The 25,140-nt window shown below is 46.0% G+C and overlaps 3 protein-coding genes across 6 annotated transcripts in view; 2 read left to right on the top strand and 1 right to left on the bottom strand.

Annotated features, from left to right (window-relative positions):
- Nucleotides 1-5,843, top strand: part of cnksr2a (connector enhancer of kinase suppressor of Ras 2a) — an 83,785-nt gene extending 77,942 nt beyond the window's left edge. The window contains exons 24-25 of the mRNA XM_078938709.1: nt 4,077-4,147; nt 5,697-5,843. Of these exons, the coding sequence (XP_078794835.1) occupies nt 4,077-4,124 (48 nt within the window). The 3' untranslated portion in view covers nt 4,125-4,147; nt 5,697-5,843. The remainder of the gene's footprint in view (nt 1-4,076; nt 4,148-5,696) is intronic.
- On the bottom strand, nt 195-10,696 carry smpx (small muscle protein X-linked). Of its 2 annotated transcripts, none has more exons than XM_004081200.4 (5): nt 10,556-10,696; nt 7,006-7,065; nt 4,036-4,125; nt 2,691-2,840; nt 195-674 (listed from the first exon to the last, which is right to left on the bottom strand). In XM_004081200.4, the coding sequence occupies exons 2-4, from the start codon at nt 7,039-7,041 to the stop codon at nt 2,694-2,696; spliced, it is 273 nt and encodes a 90-aa protein (XP_004081248.1). In that variant the 5' UTR covers nt 7,042-7,065; nt 10,556-10,696; the 3' UTR covers nt 195-674; nt 2,691-2,693. The 2 variants fall into 2 exon arrangements, with proteins under 2 accessions (XP_004081248.1, XP_078794842.1); XM_078938716.1 differs by lacking the exon at nt 10,556-10,696 and adding an exon at nt 10,024-10,135.
- On the top strand, nt 10,654-25,123 carry mbtps2 (membrane-bound transcription factor peptidase, site 2). 3 transcript variants are annotated; one of them, XM_078938715.1, is made up of 15 exons: nt 10,654-10,800; nt 10,948-11,115; nt 12,128-12,280; nt 12,852-13,143; nt 13,742-13,989; nt 14,321-14,469; nt 19,240-19,378; nt 19,525-19,628; nt 20,179-20,306; nt 21,431-21,549; nt 21,828-22,008; nt 22,306-22,400; nt 23,470-23,683; nt 23,843-23,918; nt 24,968-25,123. In XM_078938715.1, the coding sequence occupies exons 5-15, from the start codon at nt 13,915-13,917 to the stop codon at nt 24,981-24,983; spliced, it is 1,296 nt and encodes a 431-aa protein (XP_078794841.1). In that variant the 5' UTR covers nt 10,654-10,800; nt 10,948-11,115; nt 12,128-12,280; nt 12,852-13,143; nt 13,742-13,914; the 3' UTR covers nt 24,984-25,123. The 3 variants fall into 3 exon arrangements, with proteins under 3 accessions (XP_078794841.1, XP_023805882.1, XP_078794840.1); XM_023950114.2 differs by lacking the exon at nt 24,968-25,123 and adding an exon at nt 24,405-24,908; XM_078938714.1 differs by lacking the exons at nt 10,654-10,800; nt 10,948-11,115; nt 12,128-12,280; nt 12,852-13,143; nt 24,968-25,123 and adding an exon at nt 24,405-24,908 and having other exon boundaries at nt 13,661-13,989.
- Nucleotides 25,124-25,140: the final 17 nt, after the last annotated feature.

The raw sequence follows: 25,140 nt of genomic DNA, 5'->3' as shown, positions 1-25,140 counted from the left end.
CGGATCTGCAGCAGCTTTCTGTGTCCAAGACAAACTTCATTTGAGGCTGGGGGACAGAAATGATTCCTGCTGTTCGTAAAAAGAGACGTTTCCTGGTCTATTCTGTTGAAAACGCTGACATTTCATGACACAATAGTAAAAATGTGTGTCATTAAGAAAGACCACAGTTGAAAAAAAGGTTATTTAAATAAAAGTTCTTAAAAACAGAAATGTGTTTTATTGAAAAAAATGGGCAGAATTACTGACGTAGAATGGAGTTTAAAGGCCAGAGAACAAAACAAATGGACTATTTTCTCATTTCTCTTCATGCAGGATTAACATGCAAATTTAGTTTTAGTTTTCAGCACAAACCAGTGAAATTATTGCAGAAAAAGAAGTAAAACACTAAATAACTTTATATTTCTGTCAGATGACGACACCTGCTTTCACAAAACTGAACCCATGAACAACATTTAGAGAAGCTTTCAGAGGAAGATCATGAAAACATCCAATCAAAGTCCAGGAAACGTCGGGTCTTTTCTGCAGCAGAAATGTCTTTAGCAGTGACTGAATGTGAGCAGCATCAGCTGTCATTAGAGATAAATATGCGAAATGAGGTGATGCAGCAAACAGAGGTCATGTTTCCGATTTTCCAGGTGGCAGTTCTGCAGAGATCAGTGTCCATCTTCAACAATCTGCAAAAAAAAACAATAAATGTCTTCAGGAGCTGCAGGATAAGTGAGGAACTGCTAGTGTTGGTCTCCAGGAGAAGGTTCTTCTCTGTTCAAATATGGAGTTTGGTCATGTGACCCGTTGCAGCTGATTTAAAGCTGGTTTTCTCATGAAAGGACATGACGTTTCTCTGAAAATGACAGTTTGGGGATGAAAATGTTGAAGATTCCCATAAATGAAACCATCATGAAGCATTCAAAGTGGCATTTGCTGGTCCAGGTCGCGTCTCTTGGCTTTGGTCCCGAGTTGAGGTCAAGCCTTAAAAAGGTTCAATGTTGAGGGAACATCTGCATGAATTATTGACTGATACGCCATGAACGCAGCAGAAAACCATGTTTGATGAAGTCAGAAGTGATGTGAAAAACCAGAGTCATCTGGAAGTCTCCATCTCTGCAGAGAGACTTTGATTTTGTTCAACCTTTATTTTCCAAATAAACTATCCAAAAACTAAAAAAGAGAAACAGGTTTTTCAGCTTCTCTGTCTGAATTTCAACTTTTCTGACAGAAGTTTCTTCCGTCTCTGCTGAGCCACACTTCTTCACTCTGAACGAACCTCCTGTGTTTTCAAAATGAAGTCAAATTGTATTTATCCTCATTAAAATGTATTCAGAACTCAAATCCTTTCATTGATGACATTTGTAACTCTGCTACAGAATGGTTACAAATCTAGGGTCCAGATTGTTGATTGCCTTGTATCTTAATTTATGATGATTTTTTTAAAATATCTTTAATACATGATACTTTGTGGGTTTTTTTTTTTTGTTTTTTTATCTTTGTTTTTGAAAAGAGCTGTGCCTTGCATCTTTGTGTGTTGTGTCTGCGAGAGTTTTGTAATGATTATATTTCAATAAAAAAAAAAAAACTTCTTCACTCTGAAAGCCCACTGAAGCATTAATGGAGCTCCTGACTGAGGTCCAAACAGCGACACCCTGTGGTGAGCTGTGCTCATTGCATGTCAACAGTCCTGATACTGGATGTTCTTTTTATTCTATCTAGATCAGTGGTCCCCAACCTTTTTGTCACCGCGGACCGGCACAACGCAAGACACGTTTACCGCGGACCGGGGGGGGGGGGGCTGTTAATGGCAGATTTCCGGATTTTCCAGGTTTTTTAGCGGGTGCAGGTTCCTCTTCTGTCCCTTCATTGGACCGTTTCCCCTTGTTTTTTGCTCATTTTGGTTGTTTGGGTTTCATTTTAGCGGGGTGTATCACGTGATGTTTGGTGTGTCGCGACTTTGACGTGCGTTAAGTGTGACGGATGTAACAGAGAGAATCCGGTCACTTTTCAAAATAAAACGTTTTTTTCGAGAAAAACAATAATATGGAAATTATTTTTTCTTTCTGTTCGTCCCGGTGCCAAAATTTCCCGGTGCCAAGTGTCCCGTGGCCCGGGGGTTGGGGACCACTGATCTAGATCACAACTGAAAGCTGTAAAACCTGATTTTCTTGTGGCTTCATCTCTGAGACATGCTTTCATGTACTTTTTAAATGATTTAAAAGAGTATTTATAATTTTTATACAAACCTTTAACCCTTCCAGGCCTGACGGACACTGAAGTTGAGTTTTCTGTCTCTTTATTAAAATTCTTTTCTATTCATCAGCTTTGGAGGAAAATGTTCATCATCTGTTTTCTTCAAAAGAACAAACCTGTTTTGTTCTTCCTACCAACTGGATTTGCATATTTCATCATGAAAGGTTTACACTTCACAAATGCTTCTGTATATTCCTTTCTATTTTTTGATGTTTATTTGCATCTTTTTCTCTCGACCAATTGGGATGAAACCTAAACTGTCAGCTGGGTGTGCTGCACAGACGGCGTCCAAGTTCAGACTTTTTCCAGAGGCCTTTACAGAAACTACAGGCCTGTTTTTGTGATATAAACACTGCTGGATGAACTTGGGACATAAATGTCACAGAAACTTTGAACATATGTTGGTGTGAAAATGCTGAGCTTGTTAAATATGGCAAAAGAGTGTTAACCTGTTAATCCTTGGTGACCCATCGGAGTTCGCTCTTTACATTTTTCAGCTCTGACAGGTTAACTGCAGGTCCAGGAAGCTTCAACGCTCCTGGCGATGGCTTCTTCTCCTCTGGTGTCGGGGCTGCAGGGCAGCTTTGCTCCGGAGGAACCTTAAAAACCAACATTTGAGTTTTGGACGGTTGCATTCAGTGTGTCAAACTGTCAAATTATCTGAACATGTAAATGAAGGATGCAGCGTTTATTCTCTCTGGTAACCTCCACTGTTTGTCAGGTGTGAAGCTCACCTGAACCTCAGACTGGACTAAACTAAGGCGTCCTGCTCTTCAGGCTTCACTGTCCAGCAGGTTCTCTATCCTGCTTTAACAGCTAAAGGTTGATGATGAAAAAACACAGTGCATTCAGAGAACACAGAACCCACGGCCCGGTTCATGGTTCTGGTTTTTTTAAATCCAAGGAAAGTTAGGACATGTTAAGGCGGAGCAGCGGAGAAGACACTGCAGACACTCATCAAAATGATGGTTGGGACGGGTTTAGCTCCGCCTCAAAGGGAGCAACAGTTACGTTTTCCTTTTAGATTTTTCCTGAGTGTGATGAAAAACAAACAGACTCCATGAAGTGACGTTTTTTTATTCCAACAAATGTTCCCAGAATGGAAGCAACCAGAAGCTAAAGCTAGGTTAGCCAACTTACCTGTGTTCAACTATAATTACAAAAACTCCTTGATATGCATTAACTTAACTAGACAGCACAAGTTTGTTACAACAAGGAGGTGGGGGTAGAGGAGGAGGTCAAGGTAGAGGTGGAGGTGGAGGTAGAGGTGGCAAAGACCTACAAGGGTCGTGTGAGGACAAGTATGACAGGTGTGGCCCAAAGCAGGGGGAGGAGGATCTGTCAGAGGAACAGAGATGTCGATGTGTTGACAGGAGAACTTGGAAGAAGTGATGAACGAGGAACATTTTAGAAAACACAGATGAGAAGGATGGATCAGGAATGAGTCCATCAGAGGATCAGATCATGGATGTTCTGGAGATCCATGCAGGGAAGCAGGTGGAGACGTTTGAGAGGAGGAACAGAGATGTTGATGGAGAAAGGATGCTGAGGAAAGAGGAGGACCAAAGAGGGGGGTCATGGATGAAGGAGGACATGAGGTCAGAGGAGAAGGTTAGATGAGAGCGAATGATGTGCTGTAGCGCCCCCTAAAGGGAACAAAGAAGAAGCTCCCGTGTCTGATTATTCTCAGATCATAATCCAGTTATCCGTTTTTCTGGGATGGAATCGGACTAAGAATCAACTCTCTGTCTGGATCTGTGTGCAGATCCAGTGTTACCAGACCAGGTTCCTCACCTCCTCCATCTGTGCTGCTGTCTCCTCTCTCCTTTTCACAGGAAGTCCCGCCCCTGGCCGCAGCGCGCCCATCGGGATGTTCAGATTAGCCTGACGGACAATGAAACCTTCGGTCAGAGCCGCTAAAAGTCTGTTTGTGCACTCAGTTTCCCTAAGAACATTGTGACTGTTGTCATCTCCTTATATGCATGTGTGTATGAACATGTCAACACAACTGCTACACACTCCTGTGTTCAGCTGTCTAGTCTGTTTCTGTTTTGTCTTAGGAATGATGCAGCATTTCTGTAGGAACATTTTCTCTGTTTTTCCATTTCAATCTTCGTTTTTTCTTCAAATTCATCAGCAAACACTTCCAGACCTTGAAGGCAACAAAACCAACGTTTAAGGAATATTTTACACCAGAACCAAACTCATTCTTGTTTTCTCTGCTGGAAGTGATCAAATTATTGTCAACAAAAACATGTTTTTTCTAATATGAGGTATCATTTATGAAATCTTAGCGATGAATTACCAAAAATCTCTTTCAAGTGTTTTTGATCAGAAAACCAGCAACGTTTAGGAAAATCTAAATTAGTCATCAGAGGACATGAGGCAGATCTTTTTTCAGAATTTCATCATCTTCTCTAGAAACCTATAATGAAATCTTTGAAGTTTTCTTTTCTGCGATAATCTTGACAGATTTCTGATCCAGAAATGTTATGTTTTGAGTTGAGCTGTGGGCTTGAATCCAACAGAAAATGTTTGTTTGCTTTAAAAATTCCTCGTTTGGGGTCAAAATCTCATCAGAGGAATCTCTTTCTGAGCACAGCGTTCATGTGCAGGCGGCGGCGATGGCGGCGGCGATGGCGGCGGCGGCTGCTGATGCTGGAAAGACATTAGGATTATTATTGTGGTTTTTTTTAGGTATTTCCTGTTTTTTTTTGGCCGTGACAAATCTTCAGACTTTAACTAGAATCCTTTGGAAACTGATGTTTGTTGAACATTAAAGCTCCAGCCAAAGTTGTCCTGAAAATCTGCATTTTCCTAAATATTTGAAATAAATGAAACCTCTGATGTTGTTTCAACACCTAACTGCATTTCTCAACAATAAGGGGGCAAATACCTGATTGAACTGAGAATATTTAAGGTTTTTGTAAAGCTGCAAACTGGGTTAGATTTCCTGCTTTTTCTTGTTCTTTGACCATTTAATTTGGTAAAAATTACAAACTAGAAAATAAATAAAGCCTAAGGTTCAGCAAACAGGAATTTCCTCCTCCTATGTTTAATAAACTTTCATGGTTGGAAAAACCCTTGAACAAAAAGCAGTTCTTAAAATTGCAATATTTTTTTTTTCAGAACAGGAAAAAAATAAAGGTGTCCAAACCTTTGTTTGAATAATTGTGTGAAGCCGTCTCTGTCCTTGAAATTTGTTCTGATTGTTTCACTTTTGGCAGTGAAGTCTTTTAAGAAACGTTCAGCATTCTTCTCATTTTTGGATTTTACAGATTAATTTGCTGAACTGATAGAAACTAGAAATTACAGAAACGATAAGTCACAGCTCCAGAGGCTAGAAAGCAGCCCACACCATCACACTTCCACCGACATGTCTGACTGTTACTTTAAAAGTTATTTAAGTCCAGGTGTGTCAAATGAGACGTTTTTCCTCCAAAATGTTCCTCTAGAGTCTCATCAGAACATCGGTCCTGAGGTGTAGTGGATCATCCAGACGCTCCTCTGGGTTCTTGTTGCTCCAATGTGTCTTTGAACTCTCCACGGATCCATGTTTGTCCAGACGTTTCTTCCTGATTGTTGGATCATCATCTCTGACCTGACCTGCTTTCCATCTTCCTCTGTGGGGACCTCCTGGATGAATTCTTGGAGTGAGTCTGTTGCTCCTGAAAAGGTTCTACCCTGTTTTTCAGCTGTCTCCATGTGTGGACGATGGTCTCATTCGACTTTCATCTCAATGACTTTGTGTTTTCTTAGGGTTCCTTTGGTTCAGCAGCTTTTGGTGTCAGTAGATATGAAGGAACTCGGTGAAGATGAGGCGATCACAGTGGGATACGGCGTGATGCGTGACACTAAAGTTCCATTTCCTATGTGCATAATTATTGGTGATTACATTTACCGATTCACAGGAAGGAAAAACTGCATTTTGTTTTAATCGGACTGATTTTAAATAGAGTCTGTTTGATCCAAATGTTTCAGGACAAATACTTTACAGCTAACCCTCCTGTTAGTGCTGCTGGTTTATAAAGTGTCAGTTTCTGTGAATAGACAGGAGCACAATGAGAGCGGCGTGATGAAAGAAGGCTGGTGAGCGCCTGGAGGTCTGCAGACAGCTCTGCTGTTTGCCTGACCTCACCTTGCACCTTAAGCTCCGCCTCCTGATTGTGCACGCTCTGCCTGCACCTTAAGCTCCACCTCCTGTTTGTGCACGCTCTGCCTGCACCTTAAGCTCCGCCTCCTGTTTGTGCACGCTCTGCCTGCACCTTAAGCTCCACCTCCTGTTTGTGCATGCTCTGCCTGCACCTTAAGCTCCACCTCCTGTTTGTGCACGCTCTGACATCCAACCTCTAACCCCTCCCGCCAATGCCCAGTTCTGTCCGTAAATGGTAAATGGCGTATACTTATGTAGCGCTTTTCTACCTCCTTCAAGGCACAAAGCGCTTTACAGTCATACATACAGTCACACACACAGCCACACACACACATTCACACACTGGTGGCGGCACCGCTGCCAAACACAGGGGCCAGCCTCCCACCAGAGGCAAGGTGGGGTTCAGTGTCTTGCCCAAGGACACCTCGACTCATGGGCGTGCAAGGCGGCAATCGAACCTGCAATCTAACGATCATGGGTCGACCGCCCTACCGCCGCTCCACGGCCGCCCCACATGCATGCTCTCCCCCACCTCTAACCCCCCGTAAAGCCCGGTTCTGTCCGTGCACGCTCTGGTCCATGACTGTGGGCATGCAGCAGCAAACCTTTACCTGCAGGGCCTTAACGTTGGTCGAAGGTTTGGACATAATCCTCCAGGTGAGTCCGCTGACCTGCAGGAAGCACAGGTCACAGACATTTAGCTGAGTGTAGTTGAGGGGGTGTTTCTCTGTGGGGGGGCGCGGGGACCGGGCCTGATAAGGTCCGGTATAGCGTGTCAGTTGCTTAGAAACCCTGGCAGAGATAAGAGGTAGAGGAACTGTTCTCTGAATCTTTCATGAGCAGCAGACAAAGGCACTGTCAAAATAAAAGCGCCCCAGCTTCACCTCTGGGTGGACCATCAATCAGCTGAAATCAGACCGCCGACAGGAAGATGGGATGTTTATGATCTCATAAAGCTGAAGTTTTGTTTCAAACGTTTAGTTTTTTACTGAGCAAACAGATGAGAGCTGAGAGCCTCATGTGATGGACAGATTTGACTGTTACAGCAGAGGTTATGAATCTTCTGACAAACTAGGTGTACATTAGAATGAACCCTCATGTTATTTATACTATACTTTATTTAAACGTTTAGTACCAATGAGCAGTCCAAAGTGTGTACTCGGGAACGTTTGTTAACCCCTTTCAACTCATTTACCAATAATTTGCATAATTCATTTCCATCTATTCTTGGTGATGGAAGGTGCGGCTCCAGGAGATGCAAATGTGGCTCCACCTGTTCTGTAATTCTCAGCTGCACCTTTTTGGAAAAGCCATTTAGCCGCCGCTCTTTGTCAGATTTCTCCTCAATGTTAGATTTTACATAATATCAACATCCCAGATGCTGGAGAGGCTTTTCTGCTGCTACAAGTTTTCTGAATTTCCAACTTTTTCCAGCCTCCAAACCTTTTCAGCACGGAGTCTAGTGAGTTCTAGGACATGTCTGCATGTCAGGACTGTGAAAGCAGGACCTGGTTCTGAACACAAAGTCCAGATGCTGAAGCACCTCAATGATCAGTAATGACATTAACCATAACCAGATCATACAAATGAATCCAAATTGAAACATTTCATTAAGGGCTTAAAATATAATTCAAGGAAAACTGTCCCTGGAGCTGCTGGTGAAACAAAAGCAGCTCAGAACACTTGAGAGGTTCTGCTGAAGCCCGTCCAGAGGTCCACCTCACAAAAAACTGAGAAGAAACCAAATCTGGCTGATAAGCAGCAACATCCAAGAAAGTTATGGATCCAGTTCATGCTCTGGTTCTCTGTGGAAAAGGACATTTTCCAGGTTTTCTATGGCAACCATGTTTGCCCCGCCCACAGTGTTACCATGACGGCATGAAGTGTTCAATCCCACACAGGTTTCAAATCTGTGAAGTTTGTTTTTTCAGCTAAAGCGACGGGAAAGGATGGAGGGAGGCGGCCATCTTTGAGATGAAAACATTTACTGAAATTCTTTTTGACTGAGGGCTTTGAATGTGTGTGTGTGTGTGTGTGTGTGTGGGTGTGTGTGTGTGTGTGTGTGTGTGTGTCAGAGACATAGTGAACTCTTTGTAGTTGCCACGGCAACAGTTGTTTTGTCTTCTAAGACTAATCCAATACTTTTCAAATTGGGTTGAGTGTTATTAAAATCCTGTTTTCTGTCATGGTTGCAAAGCAGGAGGAGCACGTTTCTAGTAAGGAGTTTGTCGTTTGAACTTGTCCAGCAGCTGAGTTTCATCAAGAGTCACTTGTTTCTTTGAGCTATAGAAGTCGTGCAAATTTAGGTTAAAACAGCTGTGCAAGTCTTTGGCCTTTCCATGAACACTGGGTGGTTTTAAAGTGTCTGAACACCTGTGAGGAGATGGAACATGAATGTCTGCAGCTGAACTTCTCTGCATCCAAAACACACCTTCTTACTGCCATCTCAGATCAGTGCCAGGTCAAATCACCTGTAGCTGAGAGGGACCAGAAGAAAAGATGTGAACGTTTCAGGAGTCTCTGTGGATCCTCCACACGCTGAAACCAACACCTGTCCAGGTAAACCTGTGATCCACACAAGCAGCCAAAGGAAAATGTTCCTCATCCTGAACTCTGTGGGATTTAGGTTTTCATTGAGGCAGTTTGGGCCTCACAACTAAAGGCTCCAAACTGTGTTGAGTGGCTGCAGTAACCATGGTAACTCTGAGAGTTTCCGGGATGTCACATCCTCATCTTTTCAGAAATGATGAGTCAAAAGCTTCCAGTGGGTTTTCTGTAGTCTGCTGTTCTTGTCTGCGTTGATCGTCTTTACATTCAAGAACATGTCCGTTTTTCTGAACCTCCCACTTTTACATCAGAGGTGAACTTTTGACATCACGATGTCTAAAACATGTGATGCAGCTTCTGACTGAACTTTTACTATGGAAGTACCCACATTTCCAGGGGGGGGTGAGCGGCAAATCAACTGCAGTTTCTGGATCAATAATGCTTGCCCCTCCCCTCCACAGCCCAGATTCTGCCCCCTGCTGGCCTGAACACTCAGCCCCTCCGGAGGCCACGGTTAGCCATCGCAGGAGCAGATGAGGTTACTTTCTGCATCTAAGCCGGCGTTTGGGTTAAACGCATCTTCCTTCATGGAGATGCTGTGAAATGTTTTAAAACATTCAGGGATCAGCTTCAGGACAGGAGTAGATCACAATGTTTTCACAAAACCCTTTTCTGAAGGGAGCTGCTTTGTTTCATGTAAAGAAGGTCAAAGGTCATATCCATGCTGACATTTTTGGACGGCTTCATAAAAGAAAGTGCAGAAAATTTAGTGACTGTTGGTACAATTGTTTGCCTCATGACAATTGACTAATTTGACACTGTTACCATGGTGACAACACCTGTCATTTAGCATGTTTCTTTAGGTGTAACTAAGTATTTCTGTTCAAAGATCATTGAGTTTTCCTCCAAAAACCTTTACATTTTGTATTGTGTTTTCTCATTTTTTTGTATTTTTATGTTTTGTTTTTACTGTTCATTACATATTTGACATATTATTCTTAATATTATTAGATGTTAAAGTTGGATGAAGCAGCTCATCATGTAAAGCCTCCAGCAGCTCCAGTCGGAGGACAGAGACTCACCAGCTGATGTTCAGGCTCTTCTAGCACCTGACGCTGGCTTCCACTCCTCCATTCAGTTTTCTGTCTCTTATCAGCGGTCTGCTCTCCATCTCGGCTGCGTCAGAAGGATTCCTGCCATATCTGGGATTTGTTCTCCCTATAAATAGACGGGTGAGACCCCGAGGGGCCTGCTCTGTGTCCACACACATGGACACGCACAGAGACGGCCAAAACACCCATCAACAGCAGCAACAAGAGCTTTTTATGGACTCTATTTAAAGACACACCGCCACTCATCTTCACATTGAAATAGTGAACCAAACCTACGGAAACGCCGGCTCAAACCCTTCTTAAAGAAGTCAAACGTGGCAGGAGGAAACTCCCAGATGGATCTCAGAAAGCTCTCCTGCTCTGGAAATGGTAACGTCCTACTTCTGCCGTGACACACAAACGCAGCAGAGGCCGGTTCTCTGAATGCTCCTCGCTCTACCGCAGAGAGGAGCGCGGATCCCGCCGAGGTGAAGGTGTGTGAGAGTGTGTGGGGGTCACTTACCTGCAACTGTGCACACTTGCTCTGGCCTGCCTGCTCTCTTCCAGGTCCTCTTCAGCTACCTGACCTGCTTCTGCTGCCTCTGATTGGCCGGCAGAGACATCAGACTCCTCCCCGCGTGGAACCAGACCCAGCTTTGCAGAATCAGATGAGCTCTCTGCTTCGCTCTGAAGCTCTGCTGAGCTTCTTGAGGCTGAAGTTGCCGTTTCCCAGCTGGAGCCGTCCACCCTGATCACAGCGCTCGTAAAGTGAGCCGCCTCGCTCGCCCGACTCATTCTATACTGCAGACTATGCAAATTCAACCACACTGGCTTCACCTGCTGCCAGAGCAGCCCAGTGTCACAGGAGATGGACGTTTACCCATAATTCCTCACTGACTCCGCCTCTGTTTTCAGACATCTCCAACATTCATCCGATGTTTCTTGACCTCTGGGGGGAAAACCACGTTCCTGGTTCTGTGCAGAAGCTAACAGACAGTCAGAGACCAGAGAGGTTCACCAGACCACGGGGGGGAGGGGGGGTCCTTTTCAGGTTCTGTCTGGATCCACAAGAGAGTCAGGAAGGTGAGCAAAGGGGACAGTGTGCAGGGGGGGGGCAAAACACCTAGAAAAGACTTGGAGTAGAATAGAACAGAATAGATTAGAATAGAATAAAAGAAAATAGAATAGAATAACATAGAATAGAACAGAGTATAATAGTAATGAAAAAAGTAGAACTAGAAGAAAGTACAATAAAGTAGAATAGAAAAAAACAGAATACAATAAAGTAGAATAGAAAAAAACAGAATACAATAAAGTAGAATAGAATAGAATAAAGTGGAATAGAACACAATAGATTAGAATAGAATGGAATATAACAAAGTAGAACAGAACAGAGTAGAGTAGAATAAAGTCAATTACAACAGAATAAAATAGAATAAAGTAGTATAGAAAAGAATAGTTGAATAAAATAGAATTGAAAGAACAGAATAGAGTAGAATAGAACATAATAGAGTAGAAAAGTACAGAATAGAGTAGAATAGAACATAATAAAATGGTTAGTAATAAAAGTGAAATAGAACAGAATAGAGTAGAACAGAAGAGAATGGAAAAGAAAAGGATAGACTAGAATAGAACAGAGTAGAATAGAATAGAACAGAATAAAAAAGAACAGAGTAGAAAAGAAGAGAACAGAAAAGAATTGGATAGAATAGAAAAGTACAGCATAAAATAATTAAATTCTATTCAGATTTATTTATATAGCCCAAAATCACAACAACAGTCGTCTCGTACCGGTAATTGTAAGGTAAACATACAATCAAAAGGATCATAAATGCATAGAATTCAATAGGAAAATACTAAACTGACTACACTAAACTGGGCATCCCTGTTCTTAGACCCTCCTTCTCGGTAAGGACAAACTCCTAAGAAACCGTAGGTTTCTAGGAGTAGGAATAGAACAGAAAAGAATAGAAGTGAATAGAAGAGAACAGAGTAGAATATAATAGAATGGAGAAATGGTCATAAACATGATAAGAATAACACACCATCAGGCTTAAAGCAGTACAAACTAAGATTTTATTCAACACCTTTCCAGGGCTGCCCTGTGCTGTAGTGGTTAGCACCCTGGCCTTACAGTGAGAAAGAAGGTCCTGGTCCAGAAAGGACCCGGCCGGCTTTATCTTGTGTGGACTTTGCATTTCTCCTGGTTTCGGCTGGGTCCAGAAACATGCTTCACAGCTTTATTGGGGTGTGTATTTGTGTGGTTGTGTGTCTGTGTGTGATAGAGAATTGTTCAGGATGGACTCTGCTTTCACCACTTAGTAACCAGGGTGGGGTCTTGTAACCCCAACCATGAACAAGGCGGGTTTAGTAGGTGTTTACCTCTCAGAGAAATCTGCTGAACTCCTCAGACCTCTGTACTGATTAAGAAGTTAAAAATACACAATAACTCATTTATTGAAAAGTTCTTTACAGTCAGGAGCATAAATCTTTGGACAGAGACACATTCTTTCTAATGTAGTTTCTGTACATCACCACAGTGAATTTGAAATAAAACAACTTGGCTGCCATTGAAGTGCAGACTTTCAGCTTTTATTCCATCGGTTAAACAAAAATATTGCAGAAAATTTTGAAAAACTAAAGCATTTTTTAAACACAATCCCTTCATTTCATGGGCTCATAAGTAATTGGACAAATGACTTCCATACTATTGCATGGTTAGGTGTTAGACCGACTAAACTTAGTTGAAGCTCTTTTGGAAGCTCTTTTGTTTGATTCACAATTTATTAAAGTTTTATTTATTGATGGTTGGTTTGCAGGATCTCTGCAGCCCGATGAAGCCGTCATCGGTGTCCCTGCAGGCAGATGTCCACCTGAATCCTTCCTTCCTCCACCAAAGACCAGATCTCTACGTTTGTGTGACACTTCCATCCGAGGAGGGGCAGTTTTTGGCATTTTCAATGTTCTAATGCTAATATAACAGACTATTTTCATTCCTCTTTATTGTTTTATGCTGAAACGGGACGTTTCATCTGGAGGAGGGGGCGTATCCACATTGGTGTTCGTATGACGTAAGGTGACAGATGAACTTCAGGGTGTGTGAATGAAAAGGTAAATAAAGGCTGCAGCGGTCCACTACACCCAAACGTGTCTCTGAGCTCCTTGTTTTACATATGATACTCCGCTTTACCGACACTGAACCCCAGAAAGATGGTTACACTGACAAGAATCTGATTTGTTTTTTAAACCTTTAATCCGAGAATAAAGCTTCACAAAAGGCTCCACATATTTCATCTTCAAGCTAGGCTCCAATACACAGAAAACTTTGGCATTTTCTCCTTGTTAATCTATGACTTTAAATTAAATTAAATTACGAGATTTTAAGTCGTAAATTTATGAGATATAAACTCGTGATTTTACTTTTTTTTTGGTGCCCCTAAAACTGTCGTAGTTATGTATATAATTCCACACGTGTTAATTCATAGTTTTAGAGAGAGAGAGAGAGAGAGAGAGAGAGAGAGAGAGAGAGAGAGAGAGAGAGAGAGAGAGAGAGAGAGAGAGAGAGAGAGAGAGAGAGAGAGAGAGAGAACGGCTGATTCATGTTGCGTGTAAATGGTCCTCCACAACAATAGGGGGCGGAAGAGAAGCGCCGCTTGAATCCACAGACAGAAGAAGACGGTTTGTTGTTGCTGCTCTTTTCTCTCTGCAGCATCGTTAGCTTCCTGCTGTTTTCACCCCGTGTGAAGGTTTTTGTCCCACATGATGAAAGCGTTTGCCCCGCATGAAGGCTTTTGCCCCGCGTGAAGGTTTCTACCCCGCGTGTCGGGAGTGGGCGGAGGGGCGGACGGAGCCGCGCGGCTGCAGCGCAGAGAGGGCCGCGCCATGATCCCGGTGCCCCTGCTGGTGTGCGTGTTGGCCGGCTGGTGTGCGGTGTACCTGACGGACACGCTGTTGCGGGTGAGCCACCGCAGCTTTCGGAGACCTAACGTCTGTGGTTTTGTTTCCGTTAACGCCAGAACGTGAATGTTTCTAAAGGCAGACTCTGTCTCCATCACGGTGGAAGCTGCGGGTCCCAGAGGAGAACCCTGAGGATCTCCTGACTCCTCACGGACCTGCAGCAGATGATTGGCTGACGTCTTTTCATGCACTTCCTGTTTGTCATGTTTCAGATGATCCTCACATTGGGTCATAAAAAGCTGAGCCTTTTGTCTGAAAGCGTCTCGGTTCTCCTGACAGTCTAGAAGTTGATGATGAAGATGCTTCCTGATGGACTCTCCTCCTCCCGCAGTCGTCCACCACGCACCGCGTCAGCTACGAGTCGTGGCTCTCCAGCCGAGGCCTGGTGGTTTCTCCGTTCCATGTGAGATGGCAGACCACCGTGTTCAACCGACTGTTCGCGTACTGCGCCCGCATCCACCCCCCAGCCCTCCACCTGTGGTGAGGACCAGGGACTCTGCTGCATCTGCAGACATCTCACCTTTGGAGCTCTGAGCAGGGGCGGACTTAGTTCTTTGGGGGCCCGGGCGAACAATCACATGGGGCCCCCTGCCAGGGTTTAAGATAAATCCTGTAGGGTAAAACGTCAAATAACTTCAAATAACTTCCTTACTTCTGGACAGCATAGATGTCAAGAACCCAAAAGATCTACATTTAAAATCTGAACTCACATTTAAAGTATAAAGAAATGGATTTTAAAGACTTTATTTTTACCTGGACAAAACCTGGTAAAAAGTAACATTAAAGTTTTTAATCGTCATTAAGCAGTGATTGCAGGGGTTGACATAGCCCAGAAATTTGCACTGGCCCACAGGGCCAGTAGTTTTTGAAAGTTACTGGCCCGACACCGCGCACAGCGAGACCCGCCGCTCCGCAGGTGCTTGCAACTTTAGGGGGGTCCGGGGGCATGCCCCCCCGGAAAATTTTAATATGGTGCAATTTGGTGCATTCTGGTGACATCACTTATTTCTACACTTTTCAATGACTAAAAATAGAGCATATCAAACTTAAATCTGCTCTAGTCTGTTTCAGATGTTTGGAAGAGAGCGCTGCAGTGTAGTAGGAAACACTAGTTAAGAAGTTTTCATGCTGCTTCTAATCACTGCTATTTCACATTTGTTCCTAATCAATAGTAAAGAAGTTTTATTGACTTTTTTGCCCTGACTGCCTTAAGGTTCTGCTTTTTGTTACTGTTGCAAAGTTACATTTACTTTTTAGTTACTTTAGTTACCTAATTAAATTAAATAATTGAAAAATTAAATACAATTAAATTAATGAGATCATTCAGCTAACTAGAAATACTTACTGCTTACAGTGTTGTAAAGAAAAACAAAATTAAGTATTTTGACCTTATACTCCATTTGAGTCTGAGATTCAGGTATTTTGAGTTGCCTTTGATTCTTTGACATTCAGCTTAAAGCTTAGTGGATACAGTTTCATCTTCAATGCATTCATTAAATATCTTGCTGTCCATACTACTAATTAATAACTACTAACATATTCCTATCTATTCCTGCCATGTCTTCCACATCTCTGACATGCTTCAGTCTCTCTTCAGTGACGGTGTTGGATTTATGATCATCGCGGTGAAAAACCACCAGGGGGCGCGCTGATTTGTGTGTCAGTTTAAATATATCTGCCTAAAATGTAATAATAACCCACTGGCTTGTTCCTTCGTTGTTGGTGTTTAACATTGTTTAGTATTGAATTGTTACATTCAATAAAGTTTGAAAAAAAAATTGAGTGAGCGCGTGCCGCGTGGTGCTCGGCAGTGACAGCCGCGCACGCAGGCGGGAGAGGAGGAGAAGAGTGATAAAAGGTTTCCCATAGAAACCCTTGAAGTCTGAACACAGGACTATCAGAAAAAGTGAATTATAAAGACGAGGTAAATCTACACGTTTTCGCAAAATATACTTTATTGAAAAAGGTGAAAAATGTATTAATTGTTAGATATTTTAGTGGCCCGAGCGGACAAGTAAAAAATAAAGTCTTGTGGTCCGTACTGCTCGAAAAACAGGACCGGGCCAGCGGACAAATGGCTATGTCGAGCACTGGATTGGTCTGAGTCCGTGAGGGTCAGTCATTGTTTCTATGACAACCACTCATGGCCAATCAGGAGTGAGCTTGTTGGAAGGCTACACAAAATCTCTTAAACGTTTTAGACGTTGCACATGGCCGCTGGCAGGCTCCGCCTACTTTTAATGAGGCATTTGAGTGGTCAGTTTATAACTTGAATAACTTGAACTCCAGAAAAATATTATGAGAAAAGAGGTTTATCATGGTTAGCACTCTTGCCTCACAGCAAGAAGGTCCCTGGTTCAAGTCCCGGTTAGGGGACCTTTCTGTGTGGAGTTAGCATGTTCTCCTATGCATGCATGGGTTTTCTTCTTCCCTCCACCATCCAAAAACGTGCTTCATAGGTTCATTGGTTAATTTGACCATGGGTGTGAGTGTGCATGGGTGTAGGGCTGTGACGACAACCGCATCACTGTCCGTTCCTTTTTTTTATTTATTTTTTTAAGTTCTGCATATGGTGCGTGATTGCATCTTTAATAAACACATTAAACACATTGATCTTAGCTGATAATTACCTTTTCTGTGAGTCCTGTGTTCAGACTTCAAGGGTTTCTGGGGGGATTTCCTTTGTATTCATTTCCATTTCAAGCTGCGTGCGTTCTTGTTTTGGGGGGTTCGCAAGAGTCCCGACACCGCGACTCCTGCTGCTTCATCACTGCGGTGATCAAAATCCCACAGCTCTGTTCCAGCTGTTGTCCTGGTTGTTCCAGCTGTTCATCTGGTTGTTCCAGCTGTTCTCCTGGTTGTTCCAGCTGTTCCCCTGGTTGTTCCAGATGTTCTCGCAGTTTGTTCCAGATGTTCTCGCGGTTTGTTCCAGATGTTCTCGCGGTTTGTTCCAGATGTTTACCAGTAAGGTTCCGGCTGTTCATCTGGTTGTTCCAGCTGTGCCTCTGGTTGTTCCAGCTGTTGTCCTGGTTGTTTGAGATGTTCTCCCGGTTTGTTCCAGATGTTTACCAGTATGGTTCCAGCTGTTCATCTGGTTGTTCCAGCTGTTCATCTGGTTGTTCCAGCTGTTCTCCTGGTTGTTGCAGCTGTTCATCTGGTTTGTTCCAGCTGTTCTCCTGGTTTGTTCCAGCTGTTCACCTGGTTGTTCCAGCTTTTCTATTGGTTTGTTCCAGCTGTTCACCTGGTTTGTTCCAGCTGTTCTCCTGGTTGTTCCAGCTGTTCACCTGGTTGTTCCAGCTGTTGTCCTGGTTGTTCCAGCTTTTCTATTGGTTTGTTCCAGCTGTTCCCCTGGTTGTTCCAGCTGTTCCCCTGGTTGTTCCAGCTGTTCCCCTGGTTAATCCAGCTGTTGTCCTGGTTGTTCCAGCTGTTGTCCTGGTTGTTCCAGATGTTCTCCCGCTTTGTTCCAGCTGTTCATCTGGTTGTTCCAGCTGTTCTCCTGGTTTGTTCCAGCTGTTCTCCTGGTGGTTCCAGCTGTTTTCCTGGTTGTTCCAGCTGTTCTCCTGGTTGTTGCAGCTGTTCATCTGGTTTGTTCCAGCTGTTCACCTGGTTGTTCCAGCTGTTCTCCTGGTTGTTCCAGCTGTTCACCTGGTTGTTCCAGCTGTTCACCTGGTTGTTCCAGCTGTTCATGTGGTGGTTCCAGCTGGTCATGTGGTGGTTCCAGCTGTTTTTCTGGTGGTTCCAGATGTTCTCCTGGTGGTTCCAGCTGTTCACCTGGTTGTTCCAGCTGTTGTCCTGGTTGTTCCAGCTGTTCATGTGGTTGTTCCAGCTGTTCTTCTGGAGGTTTCCAGCTGTTCTTCTGGTGGTTCCAGCTGTTTTCCTGGTTGTTCCAGATGTTTATCTGGTTGTTCCAGATGTTCTCCCGGTTTGTTCCAGATGTTCTCCCGGTTTGGTTCCAGCTGTTTTCCTGGTTGTTCCAGCTGTTCTTCTGGAGGTTTCCAGCTGTTCATCTGGTTGTTCCAGCTGTTGTCCTGGTTGTTCCAGCTGTTGTCCTGGTTGTTCCAGCTTTTCTATTGGTTTGTTCCAGCTGTTCACCCAGTTTGTTCCAGCTGTTCTCCTGGTTTGTTCCAGCTGTTCCCCTGGTTGTTCCAGCTGTTCACCTGGTTGTTCCAGCTGTTCACCTGGTTGTTCCAGCTGTTCATGTGGTGGTTCCAGCTGTTCACCTGGTGGTTCCAGCTGTTTTTCTGGTGGTTCCAGATGTTCTCCTGGTGGTTCCAGCTGTTCACCTGGTTGTTCCAGCTGTTGTCCTGGTTGTTCCAGCTGTTGTCCTGGTTGTTCCAGCTGTTGTCCTGGTTGTTCCAGCTGTTCATGTGGTTGTTCCAGCTGTTCTTCTGGAGGTTTTCAGCTGTTCTTCTGGTGGTTCCAGCTGTTTTCCTGGTTGTTCCAGCTGTTTATCTGGTTGTTCCAGATGTTTATCTGGTTGTTCCAGATGTTCTCCCGGTTTGTTCCAGATGTTCTCCCGGTTTGGTTCCAGCTGTTTTCCTGGTTGTTCCAGCTGCTCTTCTGGAGGTTTCCAGCTGTTCATCTGGTTGTTCCAGCTGTTGTCCTGGTTGTTCCAGCTGTTGTCCTGGTTGTTCCAGCTGTTGTCCTGGTTGTTCCAGCTGTTCATGTGGTGGTTCCAGCTGTTCACCTGGTTGTTCCAGCTGTTTTTCTGGTGGTTCCAGATGTTCTCCTGGTTTGTTCCAGCTGTTCCCCTGGTTGTTCCAGCTGTTCACCTGGTTGTTCCAGCTGTTCACCTGGTTGTTCCAGCTGTTCATGTGGTGGTTCCAGCTGTTCACCTGGTTGTTCCAGCTGTTTTTCTGGTGGTTCCAGATGTTCTCCTGGTGGTTCCAGCTGTTCACCTGGTTGTTCCAGCTGTTGTCCTGGTTGTTCCAGCTGTTGTCCTGGTTGTTCCAGCTGTTCATGTGGTTGTTCCAGCTGTTCTTCTGGAGGTTTCCAGCTGTTCTTCTGGTGGTTCCAGCTGTTTTCCTGGTGGTTCCAGATGTTTATCTGGTTGTTCCAGATGTTTTCCCGGTTTGGTTCCAGCTGTTCACCTGGTTGTTCCAGATGTTCTCCTGGTTTGTTCCAGATGTTTACCAGTTGGTTTCCAGCTGTTCACCTGTACTTGCAGAAGAGTCTCAGCATCCTGAGTCAGACTCCTCCCCAGGTCTTTCCTGCAGTAGCAGAGACGAGCTGCATGCTTTGTGTCTGCAGGTTCAGCAGTGGCCTCATGTTCGGCGTCGGCGCCATGCTGGGCTCGGTGGTTCTACTCATCAGGACGCTGCAGCAGACATACGCTCAGATGACCTCAGACAACCCTCGCATTGGCGCTCAGCAGGCGCTGCAGGTGGTGGTGAGTTCATCTCTTTCTGAGGAGGGGTCTTCAGGCTGAAAGGAGCAGGAGGTGGCGATGCGTGAACGTTTGGGCCGGTGCCTCATAGGGATGTGGGATCCCATCAGGATTGGGGGTCACTGTCTTCTTGGCCTGTGTCATTTAAGGTCCCCGGTGTCAACCTGCCAACTAGCCAGCTGGTCTACTTCTTCACGGCGCTGCTGCTCAGCGGAGTCGTCCACGAGCTCGGCCACGCGGTGGCAGCACTCAGGTCGGCCCGTTTCCATGGCAACAGTAGGGACAACTATTAGAAGAAGACGCTTTTCTGTTTTGAATCATTTTAAAAGATAATGTTAGAAAAGTGGTTAAAATTCTAAACATGTTTTAGTTATGAGGATGGAGGTCAGAGGTCAAGACGGAGACGATTTGCGGTTTGATTTAATTTTAACCTGAAAAAACAACGCGGATTCTTCAAAACCATCAAGTTTCCTTTGGAGTAAATGTTTTTTCCATGAGAATGATTTCTTTCATGCGTTTTTTGAGGAAAACCTTGAGATTTTTTCCATGAAAATAAAATCTTTGTTCATTGTTGATGGAAAGACGCTTTTCCAATTTAGAAAAGTAATGACACGCTGGGATAGGCTCCAGCAGCCCCGTGACCCCAAAGGGGAAAAACGAGACGAAAAAATGAGTAACACGCTGTCCTTTCTTCACATCTGAGCTCCAAAAGGTCCTCATGTTTGCATAAGAGCCACCTGAGAAGAATGACTGTGGACAGACTCTGTTCAGCTGCTGACCTTTGACCTTCTGTGGTACTGCAGGGAGCAGGTCAGGGTCAACGGGTTCGGGATCTTCCTGTTTGTCTTGTACCCGGGTGCCTTTGTGGATCTCTTCACCACACACCTCAACCTCATCTCACCCGCCCAGCAGCTCCGCATCTTCTGTGCAGGTCAGAGCATCTCCTTCCTGCCGGGGTTCAGTCAAAGAAAAGCCCCGTCCTTCCCCAAGAAAGGCCCCGTCCTGAAAAAGCTGTGAAAGAGCTGGATCTGCTAAAACACAATAACAGGAGAGTAAAGGCAATAATAGAACCAGGAAAAATAAAGCTGGTTCTGATGGTTGGAGCTGATCCGGTTCCTCTGAAGAATGTGAAACAGCTGCATGCAGCCTGCAGGGGGCGGCAAAGAGCAGCAAGCAGGTGGATGTTTTTCAGAGGGGTTCAGTTATCCCACAGGAAGTGATGCTGCTGTAACTGTCTGGGTCTTCATGCAGAGACAGAATCGTCTCCCTGCAGGACAGACTCTGTTTCCATGAGAGGACGTTTGTTCTTCAGACGTTCTCCTCTGTTTTGTTCCCTGACAGAACCCTGCATGCTCTCCTCTCCTGAAGCTCTTCGGAGCTGTTCCTCTGGTCTGAAGTTAAACACGTCTGTTTTCAGCAGACATCGTCCGTCCAGACAAAAGGTTCTTGGTGTTTGAGTCTCTTCTGTCTGGATGAACGGAGAGGCTAGCATGTGAAACGGCGTCTTCCCGCTCTTATCTGTCGTCAGACAGGACGCTCTGTCCTGACGGGACGCTCTGTCCTGACGGGACGCTCTGTCCTGACGGGACGCTCTGTCCTGACGGGACGCTCTGTCCTGACGGGACGCTCTGTCCTGACGGGACGCTCTGTCCTGACGGGACGCCTCTGTCCTGACGGGACGCTCCGCTGCAGATTTCTGTGGAGACTGCAGGTCTTCTGCCCCTGCTGTGGTTAATACCAGACGCTCATTTCTAGAGCACCTTCCACCACCGTCCAAAGGGCTGTGCTGAAGGTCAGACCAAGAAATGATCAAAGGATCAAAAACAGAAGTAAGGGTCAGCCAGGCAGAAACTCAACGTTATGGGAGTGACGCCGTAGCTGGTGGCGCTTCATTTAGGAGCCAGCACAGCCAGGGCTCACTCCTCCAGATCTTGCCTTTGGTTCTCGGAACCGGCGCACACACAGGTCCAGAGGGCTTTAGGGAGGAACGAGGGGAGAAATGCAGAGTTCTTCCTGGTGAGGACGTCCAACATGAGCTGAACTTTCTCTCTGCAGGGGTGTGGCATAACTTTGTTCTGTGCTTGGCGGCGCTGGCCTTCATCTTCCTGATGCCCGTCTTCCTGTTTCCCTTGTATTCCACTGGAGGCGGAGCTCTGGTCACAGAGGTGGTGCAGGTCGGTGCTGCAGCTGTTCTGTTACCCTTTAGCCCCAGAGCTGTGGCTGCAGGCTTGATGCTCGTTGAAGTATCGTTTATGCAGCTATAATTCCAGGTCAAACCAGTTCATTAGGCCTGGAGGCGTTACGGTGGAGCGGCCCCACTGCAGCTACAGCTTTGGCGTTATGGGTTTCATCCGGTCTGCTCCGTGAAGAGTCCTGACTGTCTGCTCTTCTTCATCAAGAGTTTTCTTCCTAAACGTTCTGAACCCTCGATGAGGGTTTGTGTTGGTTCCAGGGTTCTGCCGCTGACGGGCCCCGGGGCCTGTCTGTAGGGGACATCGTGACTGCGCTGGAGGACTGTCCGGTCCGGGGAGTGGAGGACTGGACCGGCTGTCTGTCCCGCCTGTCTCGCCTCCCGCAGATGGGGTACTGCGTTCCTGTCGCCAGCCTGCAGCCCAGCTGGGCTCATGGACGAGGTGAGGGGGCCGCCTGGAGGCGGAGTCTATTCAGCACAACGGAGTGGCAAAGGGCCAATCAGAGTTCCCGCTGCTGCTCTGTCTCTGAGTAGATCCAATCAGCATGCTGACCACGCCCACATTGTTCTTCTGTGTTTTGGTGCTTCAGCCCATGAGACTCAGCCGATGTTCTCCTGAGGCCTTCTGGTATCTTCACCAGAAGTTCAGCTGCTGATGACTTCAGAACATCTTAACGCGCAGCGGCAGCAGCTGCCGCCGCCACTGCAGCGCGTTCTCATCCTCCCTTTTCTCCCTCAGCCTTCAAGCGTCTGGACGGGACGACGGACTGCTGCAGCAACAGCAGCCTGACGGACCTCTGCTTCTCCTACAGCAGAGCGGCGAGCAGCAGAGAGGTGACTCCGCCTTTGCTCTTCATCATGTGAGGCCGGTATTTTCAGCACTTCCTGCTGTGATCAGACTTCCTGTTTCCACCAGGAAACACCTCATTTCACAGAAACACACTGGGTTTGAGCAATCGTCTGAAGCGATGGCAGCAGGGTCCGATGTCTGTCGGTTCTGGAAAACGGATCCGTTACGCCGTTCATCCCAGAGCCAGAAGCTCCCAAAATAAATGTTAGAAACCCACTCTGATAGCAGGGCCGGTCACTGAAGCCCGAGTTCATCAGAGTCCGTGTCAGCTGTTTCCCCAGAACTCTGAGGAAGTTCTAGAAGAACAAAGACGGCGAGGCTAATCCAGAACCAAAGATCTGATGCACAAACTGCAGTTTTCAGGATCTTTTGGATCCATCAGAGAAAATGTTTTTGAAGGAGCTTCATTGTGAAGCTGCGTTCACGTCAAACACATCACACGACACATCGGCCGCCTCTGCTCGCCGTCTGTCCAAAGAGTGTGGGTAAACGTGACGCCCTGGCCGCATGTGGGAGGAGCTACATAGAGTGATGTCTGTGTTTATGTCGGTCTGTCTGACCCAGTTTGAACGCTTGATGTCCCGAATTTAAACAAGGATGAAATCTGGGGACCTTTTTCATTTTTCCCTCTACGAAAAAGAAAAAATTTCCTAAAGTCCAGGAGGCCGGAGCAGGCGGGCTCGCCGCCCTGCAGCAGTTCTCTGTCTGACCGCCTCTTTGCAGCAGTCTATGCTGAAACCCCCCCCCAGCAGCAGTTTGTTACAGCTGAGGTTCACAAAAATCCCAGAAAAGGTGCTTTGGTTTCCTGTGTTCACAGCCATGGCAGGAGCTGATGCTGGACGAGGTGGAACGGCGGGAAAAGCCTGGAACATATGAAACCCAGTCATGTGACAAAGCTGAAGCATTCTGCAGAAACCAAATACCAACTTTGTTCATGCCGTGTTTGTAGCTTCATACGTGTAATCTGCATGACCGCTGCTCTGCTGTCGCCACGCTAAGCTTGACACGGAGCCACAGAGTGATCATGTGACCTCTGCTGCGTCTCCTCGCCAGTACGCCTGCATCCCTGTGCGTAAGATGGTGACGGGAACCCGCGTGTGCCGCAGCGACCGCGACTGCGCCGCCCGCTCCAGCGCCGCCCGCTCCAGCGCCGCCAGCGTCTGCGTGACCCCGTCCTTGGAGAACCAGACTCGCTTCATCCGCGTCACACACCCTCCGAACACGCACATGCTGTTTGTGGGTTACCCGCCGCACCTGCAGCACGCCGGTACGAGTCAGCACTCCCCCCCACACTCACAGTACAAACAGTCATTAGTGTTGATTACAGGTGAGGCTGTAGGTGATGTGCTGACTCAGGAGAGCAGAGGGCGTCCCGTCTGTGTTTAGCTGCTCTGTGAAATGATCACCTCCACTTCCTGTTTTTCAGTGACTCTGACCAACTTCATCCCTCGCTTCAGCTTCCTCCACCTCCACGTCCCCGTTTTCCTGGAGACCTTCTGCAAGTATCCTTTCCTCTGAGAAGCAGAAACTCCTCGTTAACGCCTAACGAGGTCTGAAAATGCCTGTTTTAGCTTCAAAAAACGGAAATCCTCACTGATTATAACCTAAAAGCTTTGCTTGAAAAGGATCTTCCTCTGATGTCAGGTTATTCATCTGCGCCTGATTTTGGTGCAGAAATGCAGGAATTAATCCAGAAATGAATCTGGAAAGGTCGGACAACACCAGCAGCTGCGTTACCATGGCAACCCAAAGCTTCCGGTAGAAGAGCTCCTTCATAGCTGTTTGGGGTAGAGCCTGGTCTGTCCCTTTGTTTTAGGTGGGTTACCCCTGTGGGTGTGGCATAGAAGTGACCCATTCGGACCTAGCGAACATGCTGATGGGGCGGCATGTGGGGCATTTCCATGAGTGGTGGGGCAGAAGGTGTCTGCGTTCCTGCAGCGGCAGTTTTCCTCATGACCGTTTTTGGCCTCAGCCGTCGCTCCTCTCAGATACGTGGTGTCCCTCTCGGGCGCCTTAGCCGTGGTCAACTCTGTGCCCTGCTTCGCTCTGGACGGCCAGTGGATGCTGAACGCGCTGCTGGAGGCCACGCTGGTCACCGTGGTGACCGACCGTCAGAAGCGAGAGCTGGTGGGCTTCTTCCTGCTGCTGGCGGGCAGCGCGCTCCTGGCAGCAAACGTGGCGCTGGGCCTGTGGATGGTGACGGCGCGGTAGGTTGGCGAGCACGGCAGCGATGACCAGCAGACTGTGAACGGACCGGGCTGCAGAACCTTCAGGACCGGAACAACACTGCAAACCTCAGTGAGGAAGCACACTGAGAATCAGTTTACAGACATTTTGGATTTGGTTTCCAAGTGATTCCAGAAAAGAAAATGTGGAAAAGCTCCAGAAAAAAGCTTTGCTCATGCATGATTGCATTTATTTAATTACATATTTTTGATCAAAAATGTTTGTAAAACGCAGAAAGTTTTTTTAATTAAAGGGGAATCCTAAAACTGTCTCATCATTAGAGTCACAGAACTGAAAAGATGAGTTCCTTCATCCAACACGTCAGAAATTCTTTCAATTAGTTAACGAGGGAAAGGACCCTGAACGCATCAGTGACGAGTCAAATTTTGAGGAAACCAAACTTGAACCTCAGCACGCCACAGGAGGTCCAGAGGAAGGACGGCGGCCTGCAGAGATGCAGGAGGAGACGTTTGAACGTGAGGTCTGATAGAAAAGCAC

Source organism: Oryzias latipes, chromosome 20, assembly GCF_053564925.1.
Source record: "Oryzias latipes strain Hd-rR chromosome 20, Olatipes_Hd-rR_3.1".
NCBI classification, from domain to species: Eukaryota; Metazoa; Chordata; class Actinopteri; order Beloniformes; family Adrianichthyidae; genus Oryzias; species Oryzias latipes.
The sequence above is the reverse complement of the archived record's forward strand: the minus strand, read 5'-3'. Positions and strand labels throughout refer to the sequence as shown.

Bases quoted from the DNA above. Each gene is read 5' to 3' on its own strand.
- smpx (XM_004081200.4), bottom strand. From the start codon at position 7,041: ATGTCCAAACCTTCGACCAACGTTAAGGCCCTGCAG. The intron at 4,126-7,005 runs GTAAAGGTTTGC...ATTGTCCGTCAG, and splicing joins CCAACGTTAAGGCCCTGCAG to GCTAATCTGAACATCCCGAT. The intron at 2,841-4,035 runs GTGAGGAACCTG...TTGGTTTTTAAG, and splicing joins CAGCAGCACAGATGGAGGAG to GTTCCTCCGGAGCAAAGCTG.
- mbtps2 (XM_023950114.2), top strand. From the start codon at position 13,915: ATGATCCCGGTGCCCCTGCTGGTGTGCGTGTTGGCCGGCTGGTGTGCG. The intron at 14,470-19,239 runs GTGAGGACCAGG...TTGTGTCTGCAG, and splicing joins CCCCCAGCCCTCCACCTGTG to GTTCAGCAGTGGCCTCATGT. The intron at 21,550-21,827 runs GTCGGTGCTGCA...TGTTGGTTCCAG, and splicing joins TGGTCACAGAGGTGGTGCAG to GGTTCTGCCGCTGACGGGCC.